Here is a 14,291-nt window from a genome sequence, read left to right as displayed (position 1 = left end):
GCAGCTGGCAGCTGCTCCCGGCGCCCCCTCCCTGGTGGCGCCAGGGGCAGACTACCCCCCTGCCCCCCTCAATCCAGTCCTGCTCTCTCTATATATTTCTTCTCCAGTATGGATTCCATTAGAGGTGGTTTATCCTCACTTACAGCAAGACACTTCATAAATTCAAAGTCTGCAGGAACTAAGTCAGATGACGGCACCTCAAATCTGATCTCTGCACAGCTATAAAGAATAGTCTCAAAGGGGAAAGGATAGACATTTAGAGAGAAGGTCCCAATCAGTCAGTCCTCTTTGGTTCTCTCTTTGAGGAATCATTCAACAGTGGTGCCATGAACACTTGCCATAAATTTGTAACAAGCCCTTATGATTAACAGCCCTTACCATAGACTGCTCCTTTGCTTGGGCAAACTCACAAAATCACGGAGGCAACTCTGCCCACCTTACATAGTGTGGTGCTTCATCTTACAAACACTGTGAAGAGTTTAACATATGTGTTTTGGTACTCAATATCAGTCATATCATATTAATAAAAATTGCAAGAACACTCTTCTAATTGCTTCTTATTCAGAAACTTTCCCTGTCCTGGAGGTGTTGATCCATGCTTCTGTAACCTGATAGCTAAACAATTTCAATATTCCCTACTTAGAGCTCCCCTTGAAGACAATTTGACAGCTTCAATGAGTACTGAGCAGCTCATCTGTTGACCAGAGATCAGAGGTGTAGGCACATCATTCCCATTTTAAGACAGCTACACAGGTGTTTATTGCCTCCAGGTTGTATTCAAGGAGCTGATTCTTACCTTTAAAGCCCTACATGACCCATGTACCAAAAGGACTGTCTCTCCTGTTATCTGCCTATGTAAGTAAAGCTTTCTCCTGTCTATACCTTCCTTTAAACTTATTAGATATGCTGCATCTTGAACAAAGTATTTTTTTAGCAGCATGACCACCCCTCTGGGAACAATCTGCCAGAGACAGTCAGGAAACCTAATGCTGGCCTGTTTTGGAGGCAATATAAAGCCATTCCATTCAAAAGAGCATTTGATAATGGTGGAGATGTATCCCGCTGCTGGCTTTTGGAGAAGTGACTACTGGGTTGTTTGATTGTTTTTCTGATCCCACCATCCACATTGGCTCAAAGCACTTTTAAAACTGTTATACAAGTACTGTACAAAGATAAAACTGCAGAAAGGATGAAATACTGTTTCTTTAAATGGTTTTGAGCCACCATGGATGATAAAAAATGCAAGGAATAAATATTTTATTAAAGAAAGAAAAGAGGATGTGCCACAACTAGTCAGTATGGTGCAGGCTGAATGACATTTGCGCTCTACTATGACAATAATAATTTGCTTATTCCTTCATGTTGATCAATTTAGTACAGTGCTCTGCTCTTTCCCAAGATCACAGGATACTTTCTTTTCAATATTTCTTTTTCTGTTCACTGATATTTAAGCAACTATATATTCAAAAATCTTTAGGAAGACGGAAACAAAACATTTGCAAAAAGTGTTACTAAATTCAATTTTCGTTAATGAATAATCAGAAGTACATAGTGGGCCCATCATATTGTAAATAGCAACTATTTCTGGAAAATCTCAGATGAGCCCATCAACTTTGCCCTGCAGAGTTTACAGTAATCCTGCACTGCAGGAATCATCCCTTGGATGAGATTCTAACCTTATGTTCTCTCCAGATGTTAACGTATGCGGAGAAAAATATAAAGGTCCAGAACTTTTTTTTAAATCAGAAGGTGCTGAAAATGAAAATATTGTTTCCTTAGTTTCAAAGGAGGGTCTGAAAGTGGAGTATTGCATCGATAGTCTTTTTTTACCTTATACTAGCCACAGAAGATAAAAGAAAACAAAAGCATTCATACCAAACAACAATTAAAAGATAAAAGACAACTAAAAGAAGAAAAGGCACAGATGGCAAAGCTAAGGATGATATGTTATTCATGTGCTGACAAGTGAACAACAGTGGAGCATTACACTCATTATTTTGGTTAGACGGAATTGTTCTATCAGATAAATAAAGGCTTCAAACTGTAATAACAAAGTGAAAAATGCAAACAAACAGTATAATCTGCCTTGCTGTAATGTGTGAGTTTGGACAGAGCAGAATTAAACACACTACAGTTGTAAATGAATAATGAGAAGGACGTGTATTTAACAAGTGATAAGTTATTCATTTTCTTTATACCATGCCCAACATTGCATTTCTCAGGAAACAAATTTTGCTTTTCTACGTTCATTGTAAAATGACCTTTATTGAACTAGTGGGAATTATGGCTAAAGTTCACAAAAAAAATTAACTTCTCTGAAGTTAACAACCATGAAAAAGTTAGAAAAACCTACTTTAAGAAATTAATACTTGTGTGTTTGCTTGATTTCATTTCTGTAAATTAAGGGAGGACCAAATCAGTGCAAGATGTGCCATTAAATATTACTTTCTTAGATGTAATAGAACACCTTACCAAAAAACAGCCCCTTTTCTGCAGAGATCTTGCCCAATGTACTCTTACTGTCCCAGTGCAATCCTATGCAGAGTTACACTCTACCTATTCCATTGCAGTTTATGTGATTAGAAGGGTGTAACTTCTTAGGACTGCTTTGTCATAGTTAGGAAGCCAATCAAAACAAAGCTTTGCTTCAGTATGATATAGTAATTACCATCACCATGATTATAGTTAAACCATAACATGTGTGTTATGTTTAAAACAATGAGTATGATCAAGCCAGCTCAGCACTTTTAAATTTCATTGATTCCAACAGCTGAGGTAAATTAATGGAATTTGGAAGTGTTTTATTTTGTCTGACCCAGACCTGGATGATCCAGGCTAGCCTAATCTTGTCAGATCTTGGAAGCTAAGCAGGGTCAGCTCTTGTTAGTACTTGGGCAGAAGACCGCCAAGGAAATCAAGGGTCACTACAGAGATAGATAATGGCAAACCACTTGTCTCTTGCCTTGAACACCCTATAGGGTCACCAAGTCAGCTGTAACTTTACAGCATTTTAAACACACAAAGAAATATTCTAGATGAAAACTTCTAGCAGCTTTTCTAAGGAAGTCCCAGATCGCTACAGAGAGACAAGCAATATAGAACCACCCCTGTTCAACTTTTGCCTTAAAAACCCTATCAGTTGGCTGCATCTTGACTACCTCTCACCTTTATGAGGTATATACTTTTCAGACCATGACTTGGATAGCCCAGGCAAGCCTAATCTCATCAGATCTCAGAAGCTAAGCAGGGAAAGTCTTGGTTAGTAATTGGATGGGAGGGTGACTTCCAAATAAGACCAAGATTGCTATGCAGAGACAAGCATTGCAACCACCTCTGTTATTCTCTTTGCCTTCAAAGCATAACATTTTTAATTTGATCAGTTTACATGCGGAAGAGAATTCCATTTGTTTTAAGGTCTCGAGAGATAAACTTAGAGATAAATTTATCATCCACTAGTTTTTGCCAAGAACTCTGAAAAGCATCTTTAATGAGTAGATGCACATAGCTCTCCGCCTTGAAAAACCCAGCAGGGATCATTACAAGTCAGCTACAACTTGACAGACCACTACCATCATACTTTTTAGTTGTGTGCCAAATTTATTATTTCAACAGCTAGTGTGGTGTAGAGTGTTAGACTAAGATCTGGGAGATTTGGGTTCAAATCCTCACTCTAGCATGGAAACTTGCTGGGTGACCTTGGGCCAGTCACACACACTCAGACTGACCTACCTCACAGGGTTGTTGTGAAGGTAAAGTGAAGGAGTAGAGTATGATGTAGGCCATTTTGGTTATCCATTGAGGAGAAAAGCAAGGTATAAATGAAGCAAATAAAGTAAATAAATAATCAGGGGGGTTGCTCAAAGGAAGATATTGTTTGGTTGTTGTAGATTTTCCGGGCTGTATAGCCATGGTCTTGGCATTGTAGTTCCTGATGTTTCGCCAGCAGCTGTGACTGGCATCTTCAGAGGTGTAGCACCAAAAGACAGAGATCTTTCAGTGTTACAGTGTGGAAAAGAAGTTGGCAGGTAATTTATATCTACTCAGGAAGGTAGGGATGGGCTGAGTCATCCTGTAAGAGTTTCCCAGGGTGTGGAATGCTAATGGAGGGAGGCTTCACTGTATCCTGAGGAGGTTCTTTTGCATATACATTGGTGCTTGATATGCTAATCTTTGAACCACCTCAAAGATTATACATACAATTCACCATGGAGAAAGAAATCGGGGGGGAAACTTCCATTTCTAGATACCTTGGTCATCCGCAAAGCAAACTTCAGCTAGGTCACAAGGTCTACAGGAAACCAACTTCTACATGGAACATTTTGAAAAAACAGCTCTAGAATCAGCACCCCACAAACCTACAGTCTGGTTCCGGTTCGTGGATGATACCTTTATCATTTGGAGCCATGGTGAGGAAGAATTGATGGAGTTTTTAAACCACCTCAACAATATCCACCTGCACATAAAATTCACCATGGAGAAAGAAACCGAGGGTAAACTTCCATTTCTAGATACCTTGGTCATCCGCAAAGCAAACTTTCAGTTAGGTCACAAGGTCTACAGGAAACCAACTCACACGGATCGGTACTTACACAAAAACTCCAATTACCACCCTTGACAGAAAAGAGGCATAATAAAAACATTAGTAGACCGTGCAAGACGGATATGTGAACCGCACTTTCTCAACAAGGAAATTAATCATCTAAACCATGCACTTCAAGCAAATGGCTACTCCAGAAATGAAATCAGAAGAGCAATTAAACCAAGGATAAACAATCTTCCAAAGGAAAAGTGTTTTTGCCATATATCAAAGGAATCACTGATCAGATGGGAAAGCTTATGAAAAAGCACAACCTTCAAGCAGTATTCAGACCCACCAGAAAAATACAACAGATGCTACGATCAGCAAAAGACAGTAGAGACGCCCTCACCTCTGCAGGAGTATACCGCATACCCTGCAGCTGTGGACAAGTTTACATCGGGACCACACAGCATAGCATCCAGACAAGAATAAAAGAACATGAAAGACACTGCAGACTTGGCCATCTGGAAAAATCAGCAGTGGCTGAACATAGCCTAACTCAAACAGGACACAGTATCCTATTCCAGGACACTAAAAATACTTGACAACACTTCCAACTACTTCGTCAGATGGCACAGGGAAGCCACTGAAATTCATAAGCATAAGCACAATTTCAACAGGAAAGAAGAGACCTTAAGAATAAATAGAGCATGGTTTCCAGTTCTGAAAAACACCAGGCTAACAAAATACTCTATACCCGACAATAGCCCTGCAGAGAAGATTAGCATATCAAGCACCAATCCATATGCAAAAGAACCTCCTCAGGATACAGTGAAGCCTCCCTCCATTAGCATTCCACACCCTGGGAAACTCTTACAGGATGACTCAGCCCATCCCTACCTTCCTGAGTAGATATAAATTACCTGCCAACTTCTTTTCCACACTGTAACACTGAAAGATCTCTGTCTTTTGGTGCTACACCTCTGAAGATGCCAGTCACAGCTGCTGGCGAAACATCAGGAACTACAATGCCAAGACCACAGCTATACAGCCCGGAAAATCCACAACAACCATCATTCTCCAGCCGTGAAAACCTTCAACAATACGAAGATATTGTTTATTTAATATTATTTATTTAATGTTTATTACATTTTTATTCAATGCATCGCAGTATATAGAGAGTTTCCATTCTTACCTGTTCTGTTGCTTGAGGCATATTCTCTAGTTCATCACTGCTCTCCATCAAGATTTCTGCCCCAGGCACTGATGCTGTTCAAAAAGAATAAAAAAAATTATACATTCACCAATTCCAATGAAGAATAATTAACAGTTTTTACCTTTATAATCTTAAGACATAATTAACACAGAAAATAACATGTAAGAACAGAGGTCTATTTGTCTTTTAATTGTCACTCTTCAGATGCAGCAAGAAAGTTCAGGAGTAGAACATCTCATAATTTACTAAAAACAATGACCTCAGATATTAGACCATTTTGCAACTGTTTGCTCTCACTTCTTCCATGCATCCAACATTGTGCTTGTAGGTCTTTTGTAGAAATATACTGCAACTCATATTGGTCCTCTAAACCTCAATACTAATAGCCAGATGCTCCTATTTTACAGCAATTGACATCAGAGATAACACAGTGTAGATGATGAAATGATGAATAGATGAAACAGGATCTCGAATTCTTGCATTACCTGACTTGAAACTGAGTCTGAAAATAGTGAAGCCTTTTTCACTACTACCACATCTGCTCTCTAATTAAGTACTTTTCTCTTTAATAAGTATGGTGAGTTCAGACTTTTTAGCTAATTAATAATGAACACTGCCACTGGAGAGGTATTTTGGGTCTAATAACATTGTGCCTGCTAACTAAGTGATACATCATTACCCAAAATGCAGAGATAAGCACTGCAATTCTGCCAAGCCTCAGCATTGTGCTGGTGTTTTTGGAAAGAAAATTTACCTCAGCATTTTCCACATGGTGTAGTCTTTTCTCAATAGGGAATGCAATAAGAGCAGAAGTGACAGCCATAATGAAAGAGCCCAATGAACCTCTTTCCTCACATTATTGTGATCTGATGAAAGCTTAACATAGTTGAGATATAGGCTTGTATTCATTTTTATTGGTTTTTTAAAGTTTCTGTGTAAAAAATGTTTTTAAAACGCTCTTAGATATACTAGTAGGATGGATGACCTTTTATTCTGGATTCTTATTGTTATGCCTTGTTTTAACATTCTGTTGTAAGTAGGGGTATGTAATCTGGATCTAGGATTTGGGGAGAAAGCTGGATTTTTGTTGATCCAGCTTTCCCAAATCAAGTCAGAGCATCTGGGATCCGATCAGAAACTCACATCTAACCCCCAGGATAAATCTGGGTAAATCTGGGGAATGTGACTTCAGCCTCTGGCTGGCTCCTTCCTGGACTTCTCCTGCTTTTTTTCTAAGAGGGGAGGGATGTAAGATTAAGAGGCCAATCCATGCAGGAGCTCCCCTTGTCCGTCTGGCTTCTGCGAGTGACACTGGTTCGGTTGGGCTACGTTGCAACAGTGTCCCTTGTTTCTTTTTGGTTTGGATAGAATTCTGTTTTCCTGTGATTCTCTGATTTGATCCCCTTGATTCACTTTTGTTCTTTGTGTTTCAGTTATGCTTGGGTGGAATTCTCTGATATGATTATCTGGTTTGATGTTGATCCCCTTGATTGACTTTGATACTAGGGGGATTCTATTCATTCCCTTGCTTCAGTTTGGTTCTGCTGGGCTTCCTCTTGCATTTGGGAATGTGCCTTTGGCCACTGGCAGCCTTGCCCCTGTGTGTTTCTGCCTGAGACCCTGCTTGGAACTGTTTCCCCCATGGGAAATAATGGAAAATGATTGGGGAGTTCTTTAGAGGATAGCCAGGAGTTGATTCCCTGCAAATTTGGTGGAGCTTTCTTGAAAAATGATCCCCCAGACCCTCTGCCCCTGATAGCTCCCAGATAGTTTTCCCAATAGGGAATAATGGCCCAATAAATCTGGGTTCTCTGATCTGTCTTAAACAGATTTCAAGAATCCAAGATTATTTTGAAATCCCACAAAACCCAGATTCAGATTTCCTCAACTTGTGTGTGTGTGTGTGCGCGCGTGCGCGCGCACGCATGTGCATGCACACGTGCGTGCGTGTGTGTGTGAGTGTAAGCTATCTTGGATTGTCAGGATAAAGACAATCATAAGCATTTAAAACAATCAAACAAGGAATCATCTCCAATACATTCAAAAACGACCAACCCAAGCAATTTTTAATATTTTCCCTGAATGGATACCTATATACTAGGGGTGCGCACAGGAAAACATTTGGTTGATTCAGTTCAGTAAAAGTGAACTGGAAAAAAATCCAGAATTTGGGGAATATCGAATGTATTGGTTCGAAGAATAAACAGCAAATTCAGTAAAATTCTGCCACTGTTTCCTAGGGGAAACTCAATTTGGAAATTTCCGGTGGCCTGGGAGGATCATTTTGGACCAAATTTCACCAAATTTGCAGGGGATCTACTACTTACTGTTTTATAATGCTCCCCCCCCCAAGTTTCATAAAGATTGGGCCCCAGGGGACCGTTTTATGGCCCCCCTAAATAAAATGCCCCCATCTACCTCCAATCTTCATTATTTTCTATGGCGAAAACTTTGTGGGCTATCCAGGAGGCTGGGGGTGGCATTTCGAAAGCAAAATCCATCAAATTAGCAGGGGACCTATTCCTAACTGCCCCCTAACTACCCCAGGTTTAATTAAGATTGGACCCTGGGGGCCATTTTATGCACTCCCCCAAGAAGGTGTGCCCAGCCACCTCTAATCTCCATTATTCCCTAAGGGGAAAACCTACAACTAGCCTATCTTAAAAACACTTCTTAAAAGTTCACTTCACAACTCTCTCAGGATATGCAAAAAGTACACCCAAACACCACTAGGTTAAGTTAACAAACGAAACCAAGCAGCCCAACAAACATCTGCCCAGAAGAATAATCAACAATTGAACACCTGATGAAATCAAACCTTTATGCCTACAGAAAACACAACCCAGCAAAAAACACCAACCAAACGTCTGTAAATAAATCCCAACAATAAGGGAAAACAGCCCTGCCCCCATAAGAACAAGTGAATTTAATAAAATTAACAAGAACTATAAAACTCCAAACAAATTACCTACAACAGGATAAAACAACCCCCTCCCAGAAGAATAAGCAGTAAATATAACCAACTTCAAAAGCCAGATATCAAAGCCCCCCTACACAAAAGCCCAACAAAAGCCCCACACAGAGCAAAAAAGCAGTTTTTAAAACACAAACAAAAAACCCTTACTCCCTCCCCACTCCTATCCCTCCCAGACACCATGCCAACCCCCTCCCCTCAGAGAGAGAAAAAAAACCCAGTGAATCTATGATTCTCAAACAGGCAGCATCCAGGAATCAATTCCACTCACTGGGCAGCAGGATCCAGTCACAGTCCAAAGCAGGTCAGGTGATAAAGCCAACAGCCAGCAGCAGCAAACAGGCAGTGTCTCTCAATCTCTAGGTCAGCACAAAATGGAGGCCAACTGAGGCAAGCCTCCTAATTTAACTCCTTGCAGCAGCTTTAAAAAGGCACTCTTGTTCTTGAGAATCACATTGGCCAGAGAAAGAGAGCTGCTGCAAGGATTGGCCACTCCCACTCCCACTCCCCCCTCCCTTCCCCCTCTTGCCTCTGACTCACTCATCCTCCCTTTTCTCCTTTCCCATCTGTTAAAAAAAGGCAGGAATCAGTGTTTCTTTTCTGTTCCTTAGCAAAGGAACAGCAAAGAATAGTACCAAAGAATAGCATTTACCAAATTTTACCAAATAAATGTGGTAAACTGAAATTTGATATTACTAAATTCATTCGGTAATACAGATTTAAGTTCAGTAATACTGAATTTATCGAATCAGGTAAATTTGGTAATTTTTACCAAATACCAAACCTGAATTGCACATCCCTACTATACCTACTCTAAGAGAATTCACACTGCTAATCAATGATAATTATTTATTTGTCCTTCTGCCCAACTAATCTTTACAGAGTTAAGGCTTCTTCACTAACCAAGGCTGTTGAGAGCTACTATGGGCCCTTGGACAAATATTAGATCTGCTTATACCACTCCTCAACAATTCATATTTAAATCAAACATCATAAGAAACAAATATCATGATACTACTCTTAATGCGCTACTTAATATTAATCTCCAGATTTGCTAGTTAAGGATCATTTTTCTTCTAATCTGTTTTGTGCAATATTTCTGTGACACAGTTAGCACAAGGGCATGTTACTGATGGACTATGTAATTGGAAAAGACCTATTAATTATCCAGGAATGCCTTGCTGTAGCATGACAACTTTTTCCAGCAAGTATAATCAATCTAATTCTAAGCATCCTACACATGCTTAGCTGGGAATAAGCCCCATTGAACACAGCTAGGCTTCCTTTTGAGTAAACATGCATATTATTACTCTGTGTAACATCTCTTTCAAAATTATAGCAAAATTACAGTTTTAATTCCATATTGGAAAGGCCATGATTGTCATTTTAGTTAAATATCAGGAGTATTATTGGACTTGGGAATCATAATATCATATCTGATTTCCAACTGTAGATCCTTATTACAAACGGCAATCTCAGTCTGGGAAATCTTGCTGTGAAATTTTCTTTTTCACTTTTGACTTTCTTGCTTAGCATAAAGTCTGATGAGGAAAGCTAGTGAAAGCAAAAGCTTGCATACTACCTTGCTTTGTTTAAATTAGTCCTAACATAGCTTATACATTACTGCAGGTAATTACTTCCAGTTAGAGGTGGGCACGGGTGGGGAAAAACCTGCAGGTTGTGGGTCCGTGGCATTTCATGGACCCATGGACCACAAACTTTTCACGGTCCAGCCCAGTTTGCAAAATGACTGGTTTGTAGGTCCAGGCTGGGCTGGAGCACTTTAACTCCCCCCTTGTGCCAGTCAGCTATTAAAGCACTCCTGGTGCCACTAGCAAGTGCTCTAACCCCCTTGCTTCAGTTAGCTTGTCAGCGGCTTGCACAGCACAGAAACGCCAGCTGGCCTGCAGAGGAGGGCCAGTTAGCATTTAAAGGGCCCATTCCCTGCCACTTGCAGTCAGTCCTGCCAGTCAGCTGGATGGGGGCGGGATTTAAATGTTAAAGTGCTCCCTGGAGCACTTTAAAGGGCCCATTCCCTGCTGCTTGCACTGCAGGGAAATGATCCTTTCTGGGTGCCAGCTTGCCCGTGGAGGGGGGATTCCCCCTCCATTGGCCAGCTGGCATTTAAAGGGCCCTTTCCCAGGCGCCACGAGGCTTTAATGGACCACAGACCAATGGACCGGAGAAAAGTCCGTGGGTCAATTGAAAACAGGCCTTCCATGACCCGCCCGTTTGTGAACACCAAAGCGGCTGGGTCCATGCAATATTTTGGTCCGTTTTCCATTCCGTGCCCACCTCTACTTCCAGTTGTGCAAGCTCGAAAAAAACTAATGATTTAACAGCCTCTAAGTCTTTAAGAATGTGCAGGACTCATTCTGTTTTGCTGGGTATGATGTTCCTTCCTCCTTAAACAGAAATGGCATCAGAAGCATTTTTAAAATTCCAAAAATAACTAAGTAATTTATTTACATTAAAAGGAAACGGTCAGGTGAAGTCAGGGGCTGACAGTTTCTGAGGTAAAATTCAGAACATGCACAGACTTCTGTTCTTATGCTCTTCACTGTTAGTTAAGGTATATATATTTGAGGCTTTGGTTCCCTTGTTTCCCCCCAAGCACTCTAGTATACCTTCTCTCAGTATTCTCTTTCTCTTCTGGGGTTAGGAAGGCTGGTATCCACTTTCTAGTACTCCAACCCCCTTTTCTTCTTAAGAAGACATGCAGACCATCACACTGGGTGTGGTTAGAAGCAGGAGCTCCTTTTTCTCCCTTTCTCCTGAGTGCCCCACTATAGATATGCAACTAGCTGAGTCTACGTTACATCCTTATATGGGAATTATCCCTAGGAAAAAGAAAGTGATTCCCTTGAGCCTTTTTTTTTTTTTTTACAGAGGAATGGCTTTGCTGCTGCACCATAAGTAGGCTGGAGCTTTGCTCCTGAATGTTAGCTCACCATTCTGAGCTATAGATCCCGAGGAGTTAGCCGTGTTAGAGCAGAACCACAAGTGACAAAAGGCACAGATTGGACACGTGTCAGCTTCCCTCAAGTTTTGATGGGAAATGTAGGCAGCTTGGCGGAATGTTGGACAAGTGACAGTTGAAAAGTCCATTGGACAGCAGTCAGAGAGCCAAGCTGCAAGACTAGGATGCCTACATTTCCCATCAAAACTTGAGGGAAGCTGACAAGTGTCCAATCTGTGCCTTTTGTCACTTGTGGTTCTGCTCTTAGTCTGTATTAGCAAAGATTTCAGTAGCACCTTTAAGACTAACCAACTTTACTGTAGCATAAGCTTTCGAGAATCACAGTTCTCTTCGTCAGATGCATCTGACGAAGAGAACTGTGATTCTCGAAGGCTTATGCTACAGTAAAGTTGGTTAGTCTTAAAGGTGCTATTGGAATCTTTTCCATTCTGAGCTATGCATTTTTAAGATCAGTGAAGGGAGAGGAACACAATCTGGAAATGGAAGGCAAGTTGCTTGCTGCCAAAAGATAGCACCAGCTCCTCAGGACCCTCAGGATATCTTGGAGTCACCAGGAATGTTGTCGTCTCTGACTCCCTACTCTGTCTAGATGAGAGAATGAAATGATCCTAGGGACATATGGGACCCAAGTGGTTTTTTATATAGAAATATCAACCATGCCCACTTCAGATCAGAGCCATGCAGGTGGAGTGCAGGATAGGTGGCTTATCTACTCCATCCCTGCACAATTTCACAAAGAGGTAACTGGCTTCTACCTCCTATGCTATTAATACTCTTGGAACAAAAAGGGGGTTCCTTCCTTCCTTTCAAGTCATGTGTGGGGTAGAAGGAGACTTTGTGCAGTAGTAAACTCTACCCCACTCCTGCCAAGGACCCAGCTGTTATTTCTATTTTCAAACAGATGGAAAAAATTAATCTCAGATGTATCAGCATCATGATTAGTTAAACATTATGACTCAGCAGCCAATCTGCCCCTTAACAATCTTTCTCCCAGGTAAATAAGAAGCTAGCTCTGTTAAATCTATAATAAACCTTATCAATATTGACAGAAATTCAAGGAGATTTTTCCAAAACATTTTTTATGCAAGATAATATAGACTTCCTAGGAACTTACCAACAGATTCTTGTACTTCTTCTTCAAAAGTCTGAGAGGCAACAGATATATCCTCTGTACTTTCTGGCAAGTTATCTCCTTGTAGCCTAGATAGTTATAATACAAACAAAAACAGTTGTATATAAACTTATGACGTAGCCCAGTACTAAATCACACTATTGTATTTATTTTTTATAGCATTTTTAGCCTATCTTTTTCTGAAACCAGACTTAAAGAGGGTTACAATGACAATAAAACAATATAGAATTACAAAACCATATATTTACATTTTAAATTTTCTTAGACCTAGAACTGTAACATCCATGTAATAGCCAATAGAATTTGTCCAGTACATCAACAGACCCACAGGGTAAATCTAACATGCATCTCTCCTATGCATCTCTCCTGTGCACTAAAAGCATACAGAAATAATGCAGAAGTCTAGTTGTGCTATTGTGCAATTCCTGATGATTTTAGAGGTGCAGGGTTTAGTACTGTGCCCCAAACAAATGAAGATACAGATCAAACTAAAATGATAATGGGATTAATTTACAACAAAATATGCAAGCTTAGATAATATAGCACACTGAGTATTGGCAATAGTTTTATCTTTTTTTAAAAAAACAATAATTACATCTGAAGAAATTTCCATGCAAAGACTTTTAAATGATATGTTATTATTTCCACTTTACAACAGTGAGATGTGCTATGTTCAAGTCAACATCATAGACTCAGGGATAAAGCAGATGACTGGAGCACCATGTTTGCTTGTTTTTGCTGTGATAGTGCAAGTTTGCTGGGTGGGGGAAAGTGCCTAAAATACTGGAGAATGAGGAAGATTCCAGCTCCTTTCATTATATGATCTCTTTTGATGTTAAAAGCAGCCTTTGACCCTTGTTTTATACAAGAAAGATGTACAAACAAACAAATGAAACTGCCTTCTTTAAATCTAACTTGGTTCTTAGGGTTTGCCCTTGGTACCAGAAAAATATATATATAATCAAAATGACAAAACTTCCACGGCAATACCAGATCTACCAGGTCAAAGGAATATTACACGATCCTACATATTTCTAACTCTAAGATATAATAATGGAACAAATTTCAGACTATTTTGTATCACCAAAACTAGGGGTATTTTTTGTTGCTAATTTGAATATTCACAAATAAAATTAACACGGTTTTAAAGAAAGTTCTTATTTTGCCCTCTTCACACTTTAGTAACTCGCTCTGTTTCAAGTTCACGCTCACATTAACCTTTGGAATAATACACCAAATCCTTTTACTGACTTTCATTTCAATTGTAGCTTTCCAGTACACTTAATCCATAAATCATTTTCCTTTCCTGGATAACAGCACTTGCAGTTACAAGTTCAAGTGATTTTTAAAACCTTGTATCTGTTGTTAGGATTATGTGAAAAGCAAAAAAAAAAATCTATCTCCAACAGGCAATAATATTTAGCTGAGCAGATTTCCACTAAGAATGGAATCTTCCCATAAAAGTCAGAA

General features: G+C 39.9%; 1 protein-coding gene across 1 annotated transcript in view; it reads right to left on the bottom strand.

Annotated features, from left to right (window-relative positions):
• Nucleotides 1-14,291, bottom strand: part of C7H8orf34 (chromosome 7 C8orf34 homolog) — a 151,207-nt gene that overhangs the window by 52,204 nt on the left and 84,712 nt on the right. The window contains exons 9-10 of the mRNA XM_054985159.1: nt 12,804-12,889; nt 5,715-5,788 (exon numbers count right to left, since the gene is read on the bottom strand). Of these exons, the coding sequence (XP_054841134.1) occupies nt 5,715-5,788; nt 12,804-12,889 (160 nt within the window). The remainder of the gene's footprint in view (nt 1-5,714; nt 5,789-12,803; nt 12,890-14,291) is intronic.

The sequence above is a fragment of the Eublepharis macularius genome, chromosome 7 (assembly GCF_028583425.1).
Source record: "Eublepharis macularius isolate TG4126 chromosome 7, MPM_Emac_v1.0, whole genome shotgun sequence".
NCBI classification, from domain to species: domain Eukaryota; kingdom Metazoa; phylum Chordata; class Lepidosauria; order Squamata; family Eublepharidae; genus Eublepharis; species Eublepharis macularius.
The sequence above is the reverse complement of the archived record's forward strand: the minus strand, read 5'-3'. Positions and strand labels throughout refer to the sequence as shown.